This window comes from Hakea prostrata, chromosome 7 (assembly GCF_041222555.1).
Source record: "Hakea prostrata isolate BN-2017 chromosome 7, UWA_Hpros_2, whole genome shotgun sequence".
NCBI classification, from domain to species: Eukaryota; Viridiplantae; Streptophyta; class Magnoliopsida; order Proteales; family Proteaceae; genus Hakea; species Hakea prostrata.
Window position 1 is genome coordinate 65,081,403 of NC_142606.1, and position 13,548 is coordinate 65,094,950.

General features: G+C 37.7%; 1 protein-coding gene across 1 annotated transcript; it reads right to left on the reverse strand.

Moving 5' to 3' along the window:
- Window positions 1-11,091: 11,091 nt before the first annotated feature.
- Window positions 11,092-13,296, reverse strand: LOC149011711 (cytokinin dehydrogenase 3-like). Its single transcript, XM_089163986.1, has 5 exons — window positions 12,633-13,296; window positions 12,268-12,395; window positions 11,847-12,131; window positions 11,485-11,753; window positions 11,092-11,395 (listed from the first exon to the last, which is right to left on the reverse strand). Exons 1-5 carry the CDS (start codon window positions 13,285-13,287, stop codon window positions 11,092-11,094), a joined length of 1,641 nt encoding a protein of 546 aa, XP_089020112.1. The 5' UTR covers window positions 13,288-13,296.
- Between the last annotated feature and the right edge of the window lie 252 nt (window positions 13,297-13,548).

The following is a 13,548-nucleotide window of genomic DNA, read 5'->3' on the forward strand; positions in this document are numbered from 1 at the left end:
AGAAAGGTTTGAGGTATTGGGTGTCTAATAGTGAGTAAAGAGAGAGGGTTTTTTGGTTTGGCGGAATTGGTTTTACTCCTAGTAATCATAGGATGAGATGGTTGGGGCTGTGGTTGGTCTATTGTTGGTGGGGATTGATTAATATCTTGGGTTGGATTTGCCATTGATATGGCTGGTGATGATGTTGTAGGGGTTGTTTGTGATGGTTGGTTGTTTGAAATAGGTGAAGAAGAATGTGAAGTGAGTGGAGGCACATTTAGTGGGGTGTGTGGGATGAAAACAGGTAGAGAAATAAGTTCGACTGGTGGTTTGTTTGATGATTGGTGTGATGGGGGATTTGGAAAGGGAAATTCATTTTCTTCAAAAATAATATGTCTAGATAAATATACCTTGTCAGTGTCCTTATCTAAGCATCTATAACCCTTGTGATAAAGACTGTAACCAAGAAAGACACAAGCCTTGGACTTTGGTGATAATTTGTCTTCTCTGTAGGGTGTCAAGTTGGGGTAACAAAGGCAGCAAAAAACTCTCAATAAACAATAATCTAGTTTTAAGCCAAACAATGCTTAATGAGGAGATTTTCCTTGCAATACCGATGTAGGTAACCGGTTTATTAAATAGACAGCAGCAGTAAAGGCTTCTAACCAATATTCTTTGGGCATGTGAGCTTGGAATAGAAGGGATAAACCCATCTTTTTAATGTGTCTGTGTTTTTTTCTTCTGAAACTCCATTTTGTTTTTTCACAGCCATATGCTTCATCATGTTGGAACATGTTAAAAAGAATCTTCCGATGAGCAAGTCAACCCAATACATTATTAGGTTAGGGAGCCGTATTTGAACTCAAGGGTTCCCGCAATTCAAATCCGGGAACTAAGAACAACTTATTAAGGGATTGGAAAAGACGCACCAGTTGTCCCAAACAACTGGAGTATGAGGACATGAAATCCTGGATACAATGCCACATTCATCAAGATAGTTTTTGAAAGCTCCCCTTGTTAACTCTAAGGCTCCATCACTTTGAAAAAAAATTAATAGAAGTAGAAAACAAGTTTTTAGCCATATTTTTAAAATGCTTGAAACAATGAATTGCATCAGATTTAAATTGCAGAGAATAAAACCAAGTAAATCGACTGAAATCATCAACAAAAATAATATATGAATTGAATCCATTAATTGACAAAGTTTTAGTGGGACCCCACAAATCACAATGAATAAGCTGTAATGGTTGAGTAGTTCGACTAACTGAAATAGAAAATGGTAATTTGTGATGTTTGCCAAGTTGGCATGCATCACAAATTTTATTGGATCCAAGTGTTTCAAAGGAATTAAATAAGACACTATTTCTCAAATGAGTAAGTACTGCAGAAGAAGGATGACCAAGCCAGCAATGCCAAATATCAGAAGGAGCTTTATTTCCATAAAGACCCAAAGGAGACACAACATTGGCCGAGAAAGAATACAATTTATCTTTGACTGGACCCTTTAGTAGAGTGATGCTTGACTCCAAATCCTTAACATAGAAACCCCATGGAAAAAATTCAACAGAACAATTACTGTCAGACGTAAGTTGAGAAATGAAAATTAAATTCTTTGACATTGGGGAATTATTAGTATGTCATTAAGAGATAAATGATTTGAATTTGTTTTCAAAGTTGAGGAGTCTATATGAGTTATAGGGAGTTTCTTACCATCACCAACTGAAATCTGGTCTTCTCCTTTGTAAGTGGCAGATTGATGTAGCATGGCTGGATCAAATGACATATGGTTGATAGCACCTAAATCCAGTATCCACTGTGCATCATTCTGTGGTGTAATGTGTTGGGTATTTTGGGTACCATGTAAGTTAGCATAAGGAATGTGAGGTGGTGGATTATAATTATTTCGGCTCTGGGCATAACGGAAATAGCATCTATTGGCCGAATGGCCTTCCTTGCTTAGCACATATTTGACATTTGAAGGAATTAGTATTAAAGGTGTTTTGGTTTGGTCGGTTATAGGCATTTTGAGATCTTGGAGGGCCATTTGATGAATTTCGGAAGTCAGATCTAGGTGGGTTTCGGTTGTTGGGTGGATAGGAATTAATACTATTATTAGGCTGATTAAATTTAGGCTGATCTGTAACAAGTAATGCAGTAGGGGAATGGGAATCAGTTAAGATTGATTGGGTGTTCCCATAGCCACGGCATAATCGTTGCTCATGAGTAAGTAGTTTGGCCCTTAGGTCGGTAAAGATAATGAGTGGGGTAATATTTTCCACAGTGATGATGAAAGTGAGATAATCCGAACCAAGACCATTTAATGTATATGCTACCAAGTCAAAATCATTTACCTTGTCAATGATTGCCGCTAAGGAATCAGCGATGGACTTAATTTTGTGAAGATAGTCCGTAATTGTGCTCGTTCATTTATTGATCATCTGCAATTCACTGCGAAGATAAGCTCTTCGAGCAGTGGACTATTGTTGAAGAGAATCCCATACATCTTTCATTGTTTGAAGGCCAAGAATATGAGAAAGAAAGAGACGGTGTGAGGGTGGCATTGATGCATGCTCGAACAAAATGATCATTCTTTCTCCAGGTTTGAAATGCTGGATTCGGCGTTTGAGTTTCTCCAGTAGTGACAGTTTGATTTGGCATTGATCTAGTACCATCAAGATGATGCATAAGATCATAGGTAATAAAAATGGATTCTAATTGTTCTCTCCACATGAGATAATTTGCTCCATCAAGCTTAACAGAAACAAGGTCGGAGAGATTGGTAATGGGGAATGGAGTGTTAGCAGTGGCCATTGAAAATACAGTGTTTTGGGGAAAAAAAAATCTCAAAACCTTAGCTCTAATACCATGAAAGAATGCAAAGAAAAACTCTAATTTTAATAAGTAGGTTGCTTACCTTGATGGGTAAGTCTTATGTATTTATAAATAAACATGGCTGTTGTACAAGATTCGTTTACAATATTCAAATTTGAATTCAAAATTAAAAACTTGAATCCAAAATTTGACTTCAAAAACTTGAATTCAAAAATCAAATTCAAACCATAACATATTCATTATGGTCTTTCACAAGTATCCATAAAAAATGTTAAATTGTCACTTCTATTATTTTCACATTCTTCCCAAACCTTTGCAAAATATGGATCATTTTTGTAACTTTCCGGTCAAATATCAAACCCAATGATTTTATAAGACATGTCTTGAGAAGACAATGTTTACAACTAAGAGCATCGACAACCTTATTCTTATTACCGGATTTATGGTGAATTACAAAATTAAATTCTTAAATGTATGAGACCGATTTTGCATGCCTTGAATTCAATTTCTTTTGAGAAATCAACAACTTTAGAGCCTCATGGTCGGTATGCAAGACAAATTCTTTGTGAATCAAATGATGACACCAAAATCGCAAAGCTTGCACAACGACATAAAATTTAAGGTCATAAGTAGAGTAGCATCCTTCAACATCATCAAGTTTTTCACTAAAGTAAGCTATGGGTGACCCTTTTGGCTTAAAATGGCTTCAATGCCTATATGTGAAGCATCACATTCAACATCAAATACTTCATCAAAGTTAGGCAAAGTAAGAATTAGAGCCTTGGTTAATTTTTACTTAATTAGTTCAAAACTCTTATTTGTATCTTGGGTCCAAATAAAAGATTTAAATTTGAGGCAATCATTACCAGAGCAATAATAGTACTAAATTTTTTCACAAAATCAGTAGAATGTAGCCAAACCATGGAAGCTCTTCACTTCGGTTAAGGACCGAGGAATAGGCCAATCTACAATTGCCTTAATCTTTGTTTCATCCACTCTAACCCCTTGTGAAGTGATAATAAAACATAAAAAGGAATCACTTTCAACTGCAAAAGAACATTTAGTGAGGTTTAAATATAATTTTTCTTTCCGTAAAACCTTAAGAACTTGACGCACATGACTAATATGTTCATCACAAGAAGAACTAAATATGAAATATCATCAAAATAAACAACTAAAAATTTTCCAATAAGAGCTCTAAGCACTTGAGTCATCAATCTCATAAAGATACTTGGTGCATTGGATAAGCCAAATGGTATCACAAGCCATTCATAAAGTCATTCCCGTGTCTTGAAAGTGGTTTTTCATTCATCACTTGGTTGGATGCGAATTTGATGATAACCCCTTTTAAGATCAAGTTTAGAAAATATTTTTGCACCATGCAACATATCAATCATATCATCTAATCGGGGAATGGGAAATTTATACTTAACTGTAATTTTATTTATTACTTCACCATTAGCACACATCCTCCAAGATCCATTTTTCTTTGGAGTAAGAAAAGCGGGAGTAGCACATAGGCTTAAACTTTCTTGAATAAGCCCCTTTCTAATAACCCTGCAACTTGCCTTTGTAACTTGACATATTCGGTTGGATTCATCCCATAATGTGACAAATTTGGTAAGATGGCACCAAGCATCAAATCAATTCGGCTGTTAGATATCACGCATTGGTGGCAACTTGTCTGGAAGTTCTTCCGGTGCTACATTGGAGAACTCATTTAAGAACCCTTCTATACACTTAGGAATGTTTATTTTCTTCTCTATCTCATGTGTTTGTCGTCTGACACAAGCATATGCCGTAGAACTATTTCTTTGAAAGCTTGTTCAAAGAGCTTCAAAGATAAAAAAAAATTAAAAAAATTTAAAAAAAATTTGTTTTTTTTCCGTTTGAGGTACCGCGAGGAGGAATATTTTTCAATGGAGTCAACAAATACTTCTTACCATTCAAGACAAGTGAATATGTATTCTTTTCCTTATTATGATTAACTTTCCTATCAAATTGCCAAGGTTTACCAAGCAAAACATAACAAGCGTCCATAGGCAATACATAACACCAAATTTCATCAAAATAAGTACCAATAGAGAATTTAATTAAACACCTTTCTCTAACGGTAACACCTCACCTCCCCTTTTAAACCAAGAGATGTGATAAGGGTTGGGATGTTTATCACAAGTAAAATTTAATTTTTTAACTATTTCTTTAAAAATCATATTTTCACAATTCTGGAATCAATTAATACTAAATATTTCTTTCCATAAGCAGTGCAATAAGTGTGAAAAATATTGTTTCTTAGCCATTGATCATCTTTTAAACACTTAGATGTGGTCAAAATACGCCTAACGACAATGCTTTTGGCCCCACTATCGAGCTCACAATACTGTTGAGGGATTGCATCTTCTTGGTCATTTTCATAGTAATTTCATCACCATCACCTTCAATCAAATTGATTCGATTTTTCTTTCTTTTTAGTAGGACAAGAAAATGACAAATAACCCACTTCCCCATATCGATAACACACATTATAATTTTCCTTACCCTTGTGTTGGTCTTTGGTCATGGGTTTTGACTTTTTATCACTTCTAGGCCTTGAATAGACCCTTGCAGTAATTTTCTCTCTTATAGTAATATTGGGAGCCCTTTCAAACCGCTTAGAGGATTTTCTCTTCAATTTTTCTTTGGCTTTGATGGCTAATTGGTGAGCTTCATCAAAGATGTTCAAATGGTGTAAAACAATCTCATCTTGAATAGAAAGTTTTAGACCACTAACATATCTAGCCACCAATTGGTCATCATTTTTTTGTAAATCAAAACATAAATATTTAAAAAATTCTTCGAGGTAATCACTCACACTTTGATAATTTCTTTGCCGAAGATGGTGAAATTTCTTATATAAAGTTTGAGAGAAATCAAGAAAGAGAAAATTTTCATCTAATTTTTCTTTTGTATCCTCCCAATTGTTAATTGAGCGGAATCCTCTCCTTTCTAGACTTTGTTGAAATTGTCGCCACCAAATCAAGGTATGACCCTTAAGTTTTATGGGTACAAAATCAACTTTTCTCTCTTCCGATAATTCTTTCCATTTAAAAAAAGTTTCAATAGAAGCTGTTGGAAAATGCCATATCAGCATTTTGCCACATCAGCCTCTATTGGTTTTGATGATAACAAACATGAAACTTGAATTCGCCATGTTTTGATGATAACAAACATGAATTAGAATTCACCATGGAAAAACATGTAAATAGCATGAATATGAATGAGTGTTTATTTGCTATTAATTATCATTCATATCTTCCAATCATTTATGTGTTTATCATCATCAAAAAGGGGGAGATTGTTGGGAAATGCCATGTCAGCATTTGCCACATCAGCCTCTATTGGTTTTGATGATAATAAGCATGAATTACTAATGGCTATATTGAGTTATGATGTTTTAGTTCAAGATGAGAACAAGTGGACCAACTCCAAGTCAAAGCCATATGCTCAAGTCAAAGCCAAGATCATGCCAAGATAGACATGAAGTCTAAGTCAAGATGACCATGCCAAGATGGACATGAAGACCGTTGCACAAAATCAAGTCGAAGATCAAGACTTAGGTTGAATTAGGGCTTAGGACACTCTCGCATACACATTCATGTAAATGCATCAATTATATGTAATTCATATTACTAGAGTGACCTAGGACATGTTAGTGAGGTGTACAATGCTTAGGGTTGACCAAAAAGTCCAAAAACCCAATCCATGTCCCAGCCCCAACTTAATTCAGCAAAAACAGAGTTCAGTCGGGCAGCTGTCTGAGCAGACGAATGTCCGTCTATTGATAACTCTGTTTCTCAAAAAACAACAGAAGACCAGACAGAATTTCCGTCTGGCAGATGGATGTCCGTTTGAGCCAGTCCAGGCCAGACGGATGACCGTCTGGGCAGACGGACGTCCGTCTGGCCCATATTTGACTATAACGGCTAGTTTAAAGAGAATATCCTCTATAGCTGCAACGGATACTTTTGAGACGGATGACCGTCTGACCAGACGGACGTCCGTCTGGGTTGAAAAACAGGACAAAAATGTGTCCGTTTTCTATCCGTTGGGGATTGGGTTTTGGCTCTCAAAGGTGCTCTATATAAACCCAATTCACCTCATTTGAGAGCAAAAACACACACTTAATCACCCACTTCCCAAGTGATCCTAAAGCTCTCAAATTGCAAGAAAGCCTTGTGCTTAGCCTCTCACCCTCTCCCAACCTTGAAGAACAATACCAAGGTACAAAGTAAGCTTGTGAAAGTCAAGCTTGAAGTGATTAAAGGCGTAGGTGGTGCATACATCTCTATTTGAGCATACAACTCACATTGCATCACATTCACACAAGAGGTACAGTGTTACACCTCTTGTAAGGTAACATCCTTCCTTTGTAACTATTTCGATTCTAGTCTAGGTTGGTAGATTAGAATTGGTCTTTGGGTGCTCTTGCCAGTAAACAAAGATTGTTAAGGGGTGCTCTTGCCCTGCTTGCTAAACAAAGATTGTAAATGGTTCTCTTGCCCCATAACAAAGATTATTGTAAGGGTTTGATCTCTACCCATTGTATTGAAAGAGAATCAATAGTGGAATACTCTCTTGGCCTCAAGAGAGGAGTGGATGTAGACTTGTATAGTCGAACCACTATAAATCCCGTGTTGTAGTTGCTTGTATTGTTTAGTTTCATTTGAATTTTCAATTTACCGTGTATTTCCGCACAAACTGAAAAATTGGGACAATCCACTAGTTGCAACCTAATCACCCCCCTCTAGGTTGCACCAACAGAAGCAACCCAATCAACATAGAGTTTGGGATCGAATTTACGGTCAAAGTCGTTTATGTCTACCTGTGTGCTTTTATTAGATTGCTCCAGGGCTCGTGCTAGCCACTCGATTGCCCAAAGTGTTTATGGATGCACTTCTGGGATTGAATGGATATACAACTTGAAGAACCTTCACACCTCACTTCGGAGCTTCTCTAGGATGTGAAAACTTTGATCCACATCTATTGTAGAAGTTGTTTGATGAGTGTTAGAAGTCATTGTAAGAAGTTGGTGCAAAACCTCTTGCATCATTTGTTGGAGGTTTTGATCACTTCCTTCAATTGATTCACCTCATCTTGTAATGCAATTTCTTGCATTGTTGACATACGAACATTCGCCCTTCTTGGCATGATGTTTTCAAGTCAAACTTTGCTCTGACACCAATTGATGTAGCCAATGGATCCAGTATTGAAAGACAATGCAAACTCATGTTCAATATTAATCTTGAATGATAATACAAGGAAATGAAAAAACTTGAGGACTCTCTCAACCCAAGGTGTGGACTCACTCAATCAGGATTCATCAACTCTTTAACACAAGTGTGCACAAACAAAGTTTATTTTCCAAAGAATAACCCTTTCCATGAAGACTACCAATATATATAGAAGAGAGAGAGAGAGAGAGAGAGAGAGAGAGAGAGAGGAGACGTTAGAGGGTAGAGCAAACGTCAAAGAAAAAGAGAGGGAGGGGGTTGAAAAGTCAAAAGCTTTTAATGCTCTTGACCATTGCACTTAGGTTTGACTTCATCACCCTTCCATGATGCTTCCCATCAGAAGTAGCTGCCTTGTGTTTTGCTCTAGGGCCTCATGTTCATCCGCCATCGTCTGTGCTAGAATATGAGCAACCACGGTGGCATATTCGGTGGCTGACTCACACTTAGGCTGCACTATAATGAACCGCACCCTAGCATTACTGGCTTGTGCAACGTTGCATATGGCGTCCACAGTAAAAATCCCACCAGGCCCTTCAGAAGCCACGAGAAGATCTTTGGATTAGATGGGCGGCGTTGTTATGTCTCCAACCATGTGAATGGAGACACCCAAGTGAGCAAGACGCATGCATAGAGCCTTGAGCATAAGACACTCACGACCACACATGTAAAAGAACATTTGTCCACCTCTATAGGTGTTGGCCACAATTTCTTCCACCACTATATCCAGTACTGCTAGTTTCTCCTCCTCCTCAATTTTTTCCTGTGAGAATGCGGATGCTATCTGGTTGCATATCTGCGATGCTATCACTGCTATTAGTCGTTACATTTTCTTTGATTGATCGTAGGCATAAAGTCGTTCTTTAGACATCGTCGCCATTAGCAAGGGCACCATCAAGTCTCACATCATTTCTGGTGGTGGAGAGGAAGAAGATGGGTGAGGGGATGGTGAAGAGATGCCTATCAAAGGGTATTTAGGTAATTTAAAAATTAAATTTTAAATGCTTTAAATATAAGTAAGGGTATTTTGGTCATTTTATACATCCAGTTAACTGAAAATGTAACTATGGGTAACTTGTAATTTTGAGTGTGGGTGCTATGTAATTTAAGAGGTAATAGCGAGTGGTCAAGAGTTTTACCCCCTTTAAAGTGGGTGTTGTGTAATTTGCTCAAAATCTTATGTCTAGGAATCCATTTCAATGTTACTGCTTTAACAAAGAAAAAATTAATTCTCTCTGCTGGAAAGTGGAACACTCTTTTGGCACGCTGTTTGTTTATTCTTCCTCTCCTTCTCTCCACGGCTTTCTCCTTTTTCTTCATCTCCCTCATCTCTCCTATCTCCTCTCTCTCCATTTTTTTTTTCCCGCTCTTCTCTCTTGTCTTCTCCTTGTTTATTTCTCCGTTGAACTCCGTTCTCCCATGCATTCTCTCAGTCTGTTTCACCGCCTCTCTCTCTTTTTCCCCTCTCGGTGTCTTTCTCTACTTCATTCTTTTCATTTCTCCATCATTGACTCTCCGTTTCTCGTCTCTCCATTTATCTTCTCTTCGTCTGTCTTTTTTCCCCCCTAACCAATAGAAGTTTCTAGTTAAAAATAAATAAATAAACAAAACCATATTGATGCGAGCTTTGGTGCATCCCACGGATTTGTAGTTTTACGCCATATCTAGAAGTGCCTCCTGCAAATCTGGAAGATCTGTTGCGGCGAGCTTCAGTTGGTTGTCTCCTACTATTGTTGGCCTCCACATTTGCGGCAATGACGGATGGCAATTCAAAACTGAAAGCCAGCCCTGTTTGCCCTGAATGGACTCATCTTCTTTGGATCTACCGTAGTGACAACCTTCTCCGCAACATGGGTGCCACCATCGCGACAATCGAGTCTCTGCCCTTGTGGAGTGTTTTGTCTCTGTCTCCACCATTGTCATGTATCTTCGCCTCTTTGGGTGTTGGTAATGGAAGATACATATATCATATCCATTGCACTTAATTGTTGCTGTGATTGTTACAATGCTTATTCTAAGGGTTTATTAGGCTTGACCATCCCTTAAACTTGGATGACCCTGTCTATTGCATGTACGACAGCTTGGTCAATTTCTGCCCCTTGGTTTGGACCGAACCTTGTGTTTTCATGCAGCTTTCTTTTATTTTCTTTTTTAATTTATTATTATTATTATTATTATTATTATTATATTAATTATTATTATTATTATTATTATTATTATTATTATTATTATTTATGTATGTATGTATGAAGTCTTTTAACTTCTTACTAAAAAAATAGAAAGCAATTTTAGCTTCCAAAAATAACCCCGCCATTTCTTGAGCAATGAATCAAGATAGGGGTTGGGAGAGAGGAATATTTTATTTAAGACTTTGGGTTTGATTTTTACAACCTGGGCCTTGCCTAGGATGAGTTGACCTTGGACTTGCTCGGCTAAGGTTGCATGCCTCTTGGTAATCCGTTTGGGTTGAGCATCTGGGGACCAATTAATCTGCCCCAGCCCACTTAATTTGCACTTCCACTCTTGACAAGGTAACAATGCAGAAACTAGATCGGATTGGTAAACCCGAACCCATCCGACCCGATTGCATATTAATCAGCCTGAACCCAAATCCGAATATATCCTACTGATGGACATGCCTGTGGTTCCAAATCTGTCCCAAGATCCAATGGACCTTACATGTGATGTGACTCAAATTCAGCTTTGATCTGGGTACCCCTAAAGCCCAAGGCATTTTCAGTAGGACTAGGACTTTTTTTTTCCACACATGACCAGACCTCGCTTTTGGCCGGCCTTGCCAAACTTGAACATGAATCTGAAAACATTAACCTGTTATGAAATGGAATCTACAATCATAACCAAAATCCATATTACATACACAATATTCGGCAGAATACATATATTTTCAAATACCTATATGCTTGTGAATTGACATAGAAGAGACCTACTAGTACTACTAGAATTGATCCATAAATCCTGAAGAGATATGTTCATGGCTTCTCTATTCTTAGCCTCAGAAGTTAAAGATTTTTTGACCTGGGGACAGTATGGCTAGTGGATCAAACTTGTTCTTCCTTTCTTTGAACAAATCCCATTTTGCGCCAAAATGATTTATCCACTCTTCCCTGGTCCTGTAATTGGGAAGATATTGCATCACTTTAAGCCCAACCTCTTTACAGAACTGCATTATCTTCTTGTTTTGTTTCTCCAACTCTAAACTATGTTCTTCACTCCTAATTAGACTACTTGATCTCAATAGCCCAATAGTATAGAAGATATCTTCATCTGGTATAACTGCTGACATCTTATCATCCCACCTGCAAATGAAAATATACTATATGCTGATTATCAGTTGCATGAAAATTAATGGATGGTGTTCTTCAACAATTAATTCTGCAGTACTCACTTGCTTTTAATCATGGGGTAAACAAGAATGGGTCCATTGGCATTCAGGTTTTGTTGAAGAATACCCTTGAAAACACCTGCATCAAAATCCAAGATCTGAGATTTGGATACAAAAAGATTAAGCCATGGGTGAGGGATGTCCCAAAGTCCTTTTGAGCGAAGCTCTACTTCTTCTCTTCGAACCCTATTCAGGAAATCTACATAAGAAACATCTTTAGCGAAGATGAAACCAGGGATGAAGTTCAGCCCTTCAAGTAACATTTGTAGTTCCTGAACAAGATAAATAATCAAAATCAATTTCTCCATTTAAGAAGAAATTAGGAATGAACTAACAAATATTTATCGTAACAGATCATCACACACCCTATCAACAGTATCGACAGAGAGATGGTCATAATACTTTGCCACTTCAATGCAGTAAAGCATGCCTTGTTGGGTTGCTAAGGAAGTGATCTTGGAATGATCAGTAGGGGAGAAGAATGAAGATCTCCAATTATTTGCAGGACTTTGATTCATAATAAGAAAACCTTCCACGTAATCTAGACCCTTATTCTCCACTGCTTGATCTTTTCCTTTGAGTGTGATCAAATGTTCTTGGTCTCTCGTGAAACTAGAGAAATTAAGGTAAAGCATACGTACCCACTTCACCTGCAAACATCATAAATCAAATAATTAGTTTCTTCTAAATGTTTATTTTCTTAACAACCCTCTTTATTAAACAAGAAGAAGATAGCTTGGAGCCTTCTAAATGTTTGTATATGTACATGCATGCATTATTAATTACCCTAGTTGGAGCCGGTTCTAGGGCAATTCTTGCTCTTATGATAATCCCAAACTGGCCAAATCCTCCCAGTACCCCATAAAACAAATCTGAGTTCAGGTTTCTAGAGCAGGTCACCACCTCACCTCTCCCTGCACATTCATCTTAATACAGTCAGTGAAGCAGCAAAGAATTTCTTTGATCTTCCAGATTAAAATAATAATTATAATACATATTGGTTTACAATAAAATTAGCTACAAAATAGACACGTCTTGTGGCTCTGCTACCATGGTGAAATATCCAACCCCGAGATATGACAACGTTCATATAGAGTCGTAACAAGTAAAAATAAGTACAAGAGATGCTTGCCATACAACTAATTTTGTACCATTAACAATGTCCATCTCATTGACGTTGCTGATCTGAGGGCCATGACGGAAGGTTTGGCCACTGATGCCGGCATTAGAAAGGGTTCCGCCGACGGTGATGTACAAATAATCTGTCCATGACTTGGGTGCAACGCCATGCTCCAGGGTTGCATTCAACACCTCTATCCACAACTGCTCTCCACCCACATCAACATAAGAACCTAACCCAAAAAGACTAATTCTTCCACTTAATCCATTTCCACGGTGTTTCTCTTTCTTGTCACTTGAAATATTCAAAGCTCTCATATCTACTATGACACCATCCTGAGCCATGGCTTGTCCACAGATTGAATGACCCTGACCCCTAGCTGCAATGGTAAAAGGAGAAGAAGAACCATAAGAGGATTTTATGAGGGTCACGATATCAACCTCAGATAATGGATAAAGAACGGCAGCTGGGATCACTCTAATAAGTTTGCCAAAATCAGTAGAAGCCATGTTAATGGATTCATGGTCGAAACAAAGCCTCCGGAAGATTTCAAGAGATTTAAGTTTCTCTAGAAATGAACGAGGAGATGATCTCCTCCTTTGCTTCTTCTCTATCATCAACAACAAACATTTTACAAAGAATATCACTATGAAAATACTCCTGACACTCCTACTACTTCTACCCATATCTAAGAGAGACAGGAGAAGAAGAAGAAGAAGAAATAAAGACAGTGAGGTGAGACACTAGGACTGTTGAGCAGTATTTGGTTGTCTCTTTGAGCGTTCTTGAGGGGGTATTTAATAATTTGGATTAAGAAGAGAAAGAAAAAAAAATTTGATGCATGAAACCATGGACAATGGAAGTTTTGGCGGAAACCGTAGGCTGTGTTTGTTTGTTGGAATAAAGGTGGGGTGGGAAAAACAAACATGTGGGCCCCATGTGTGGTG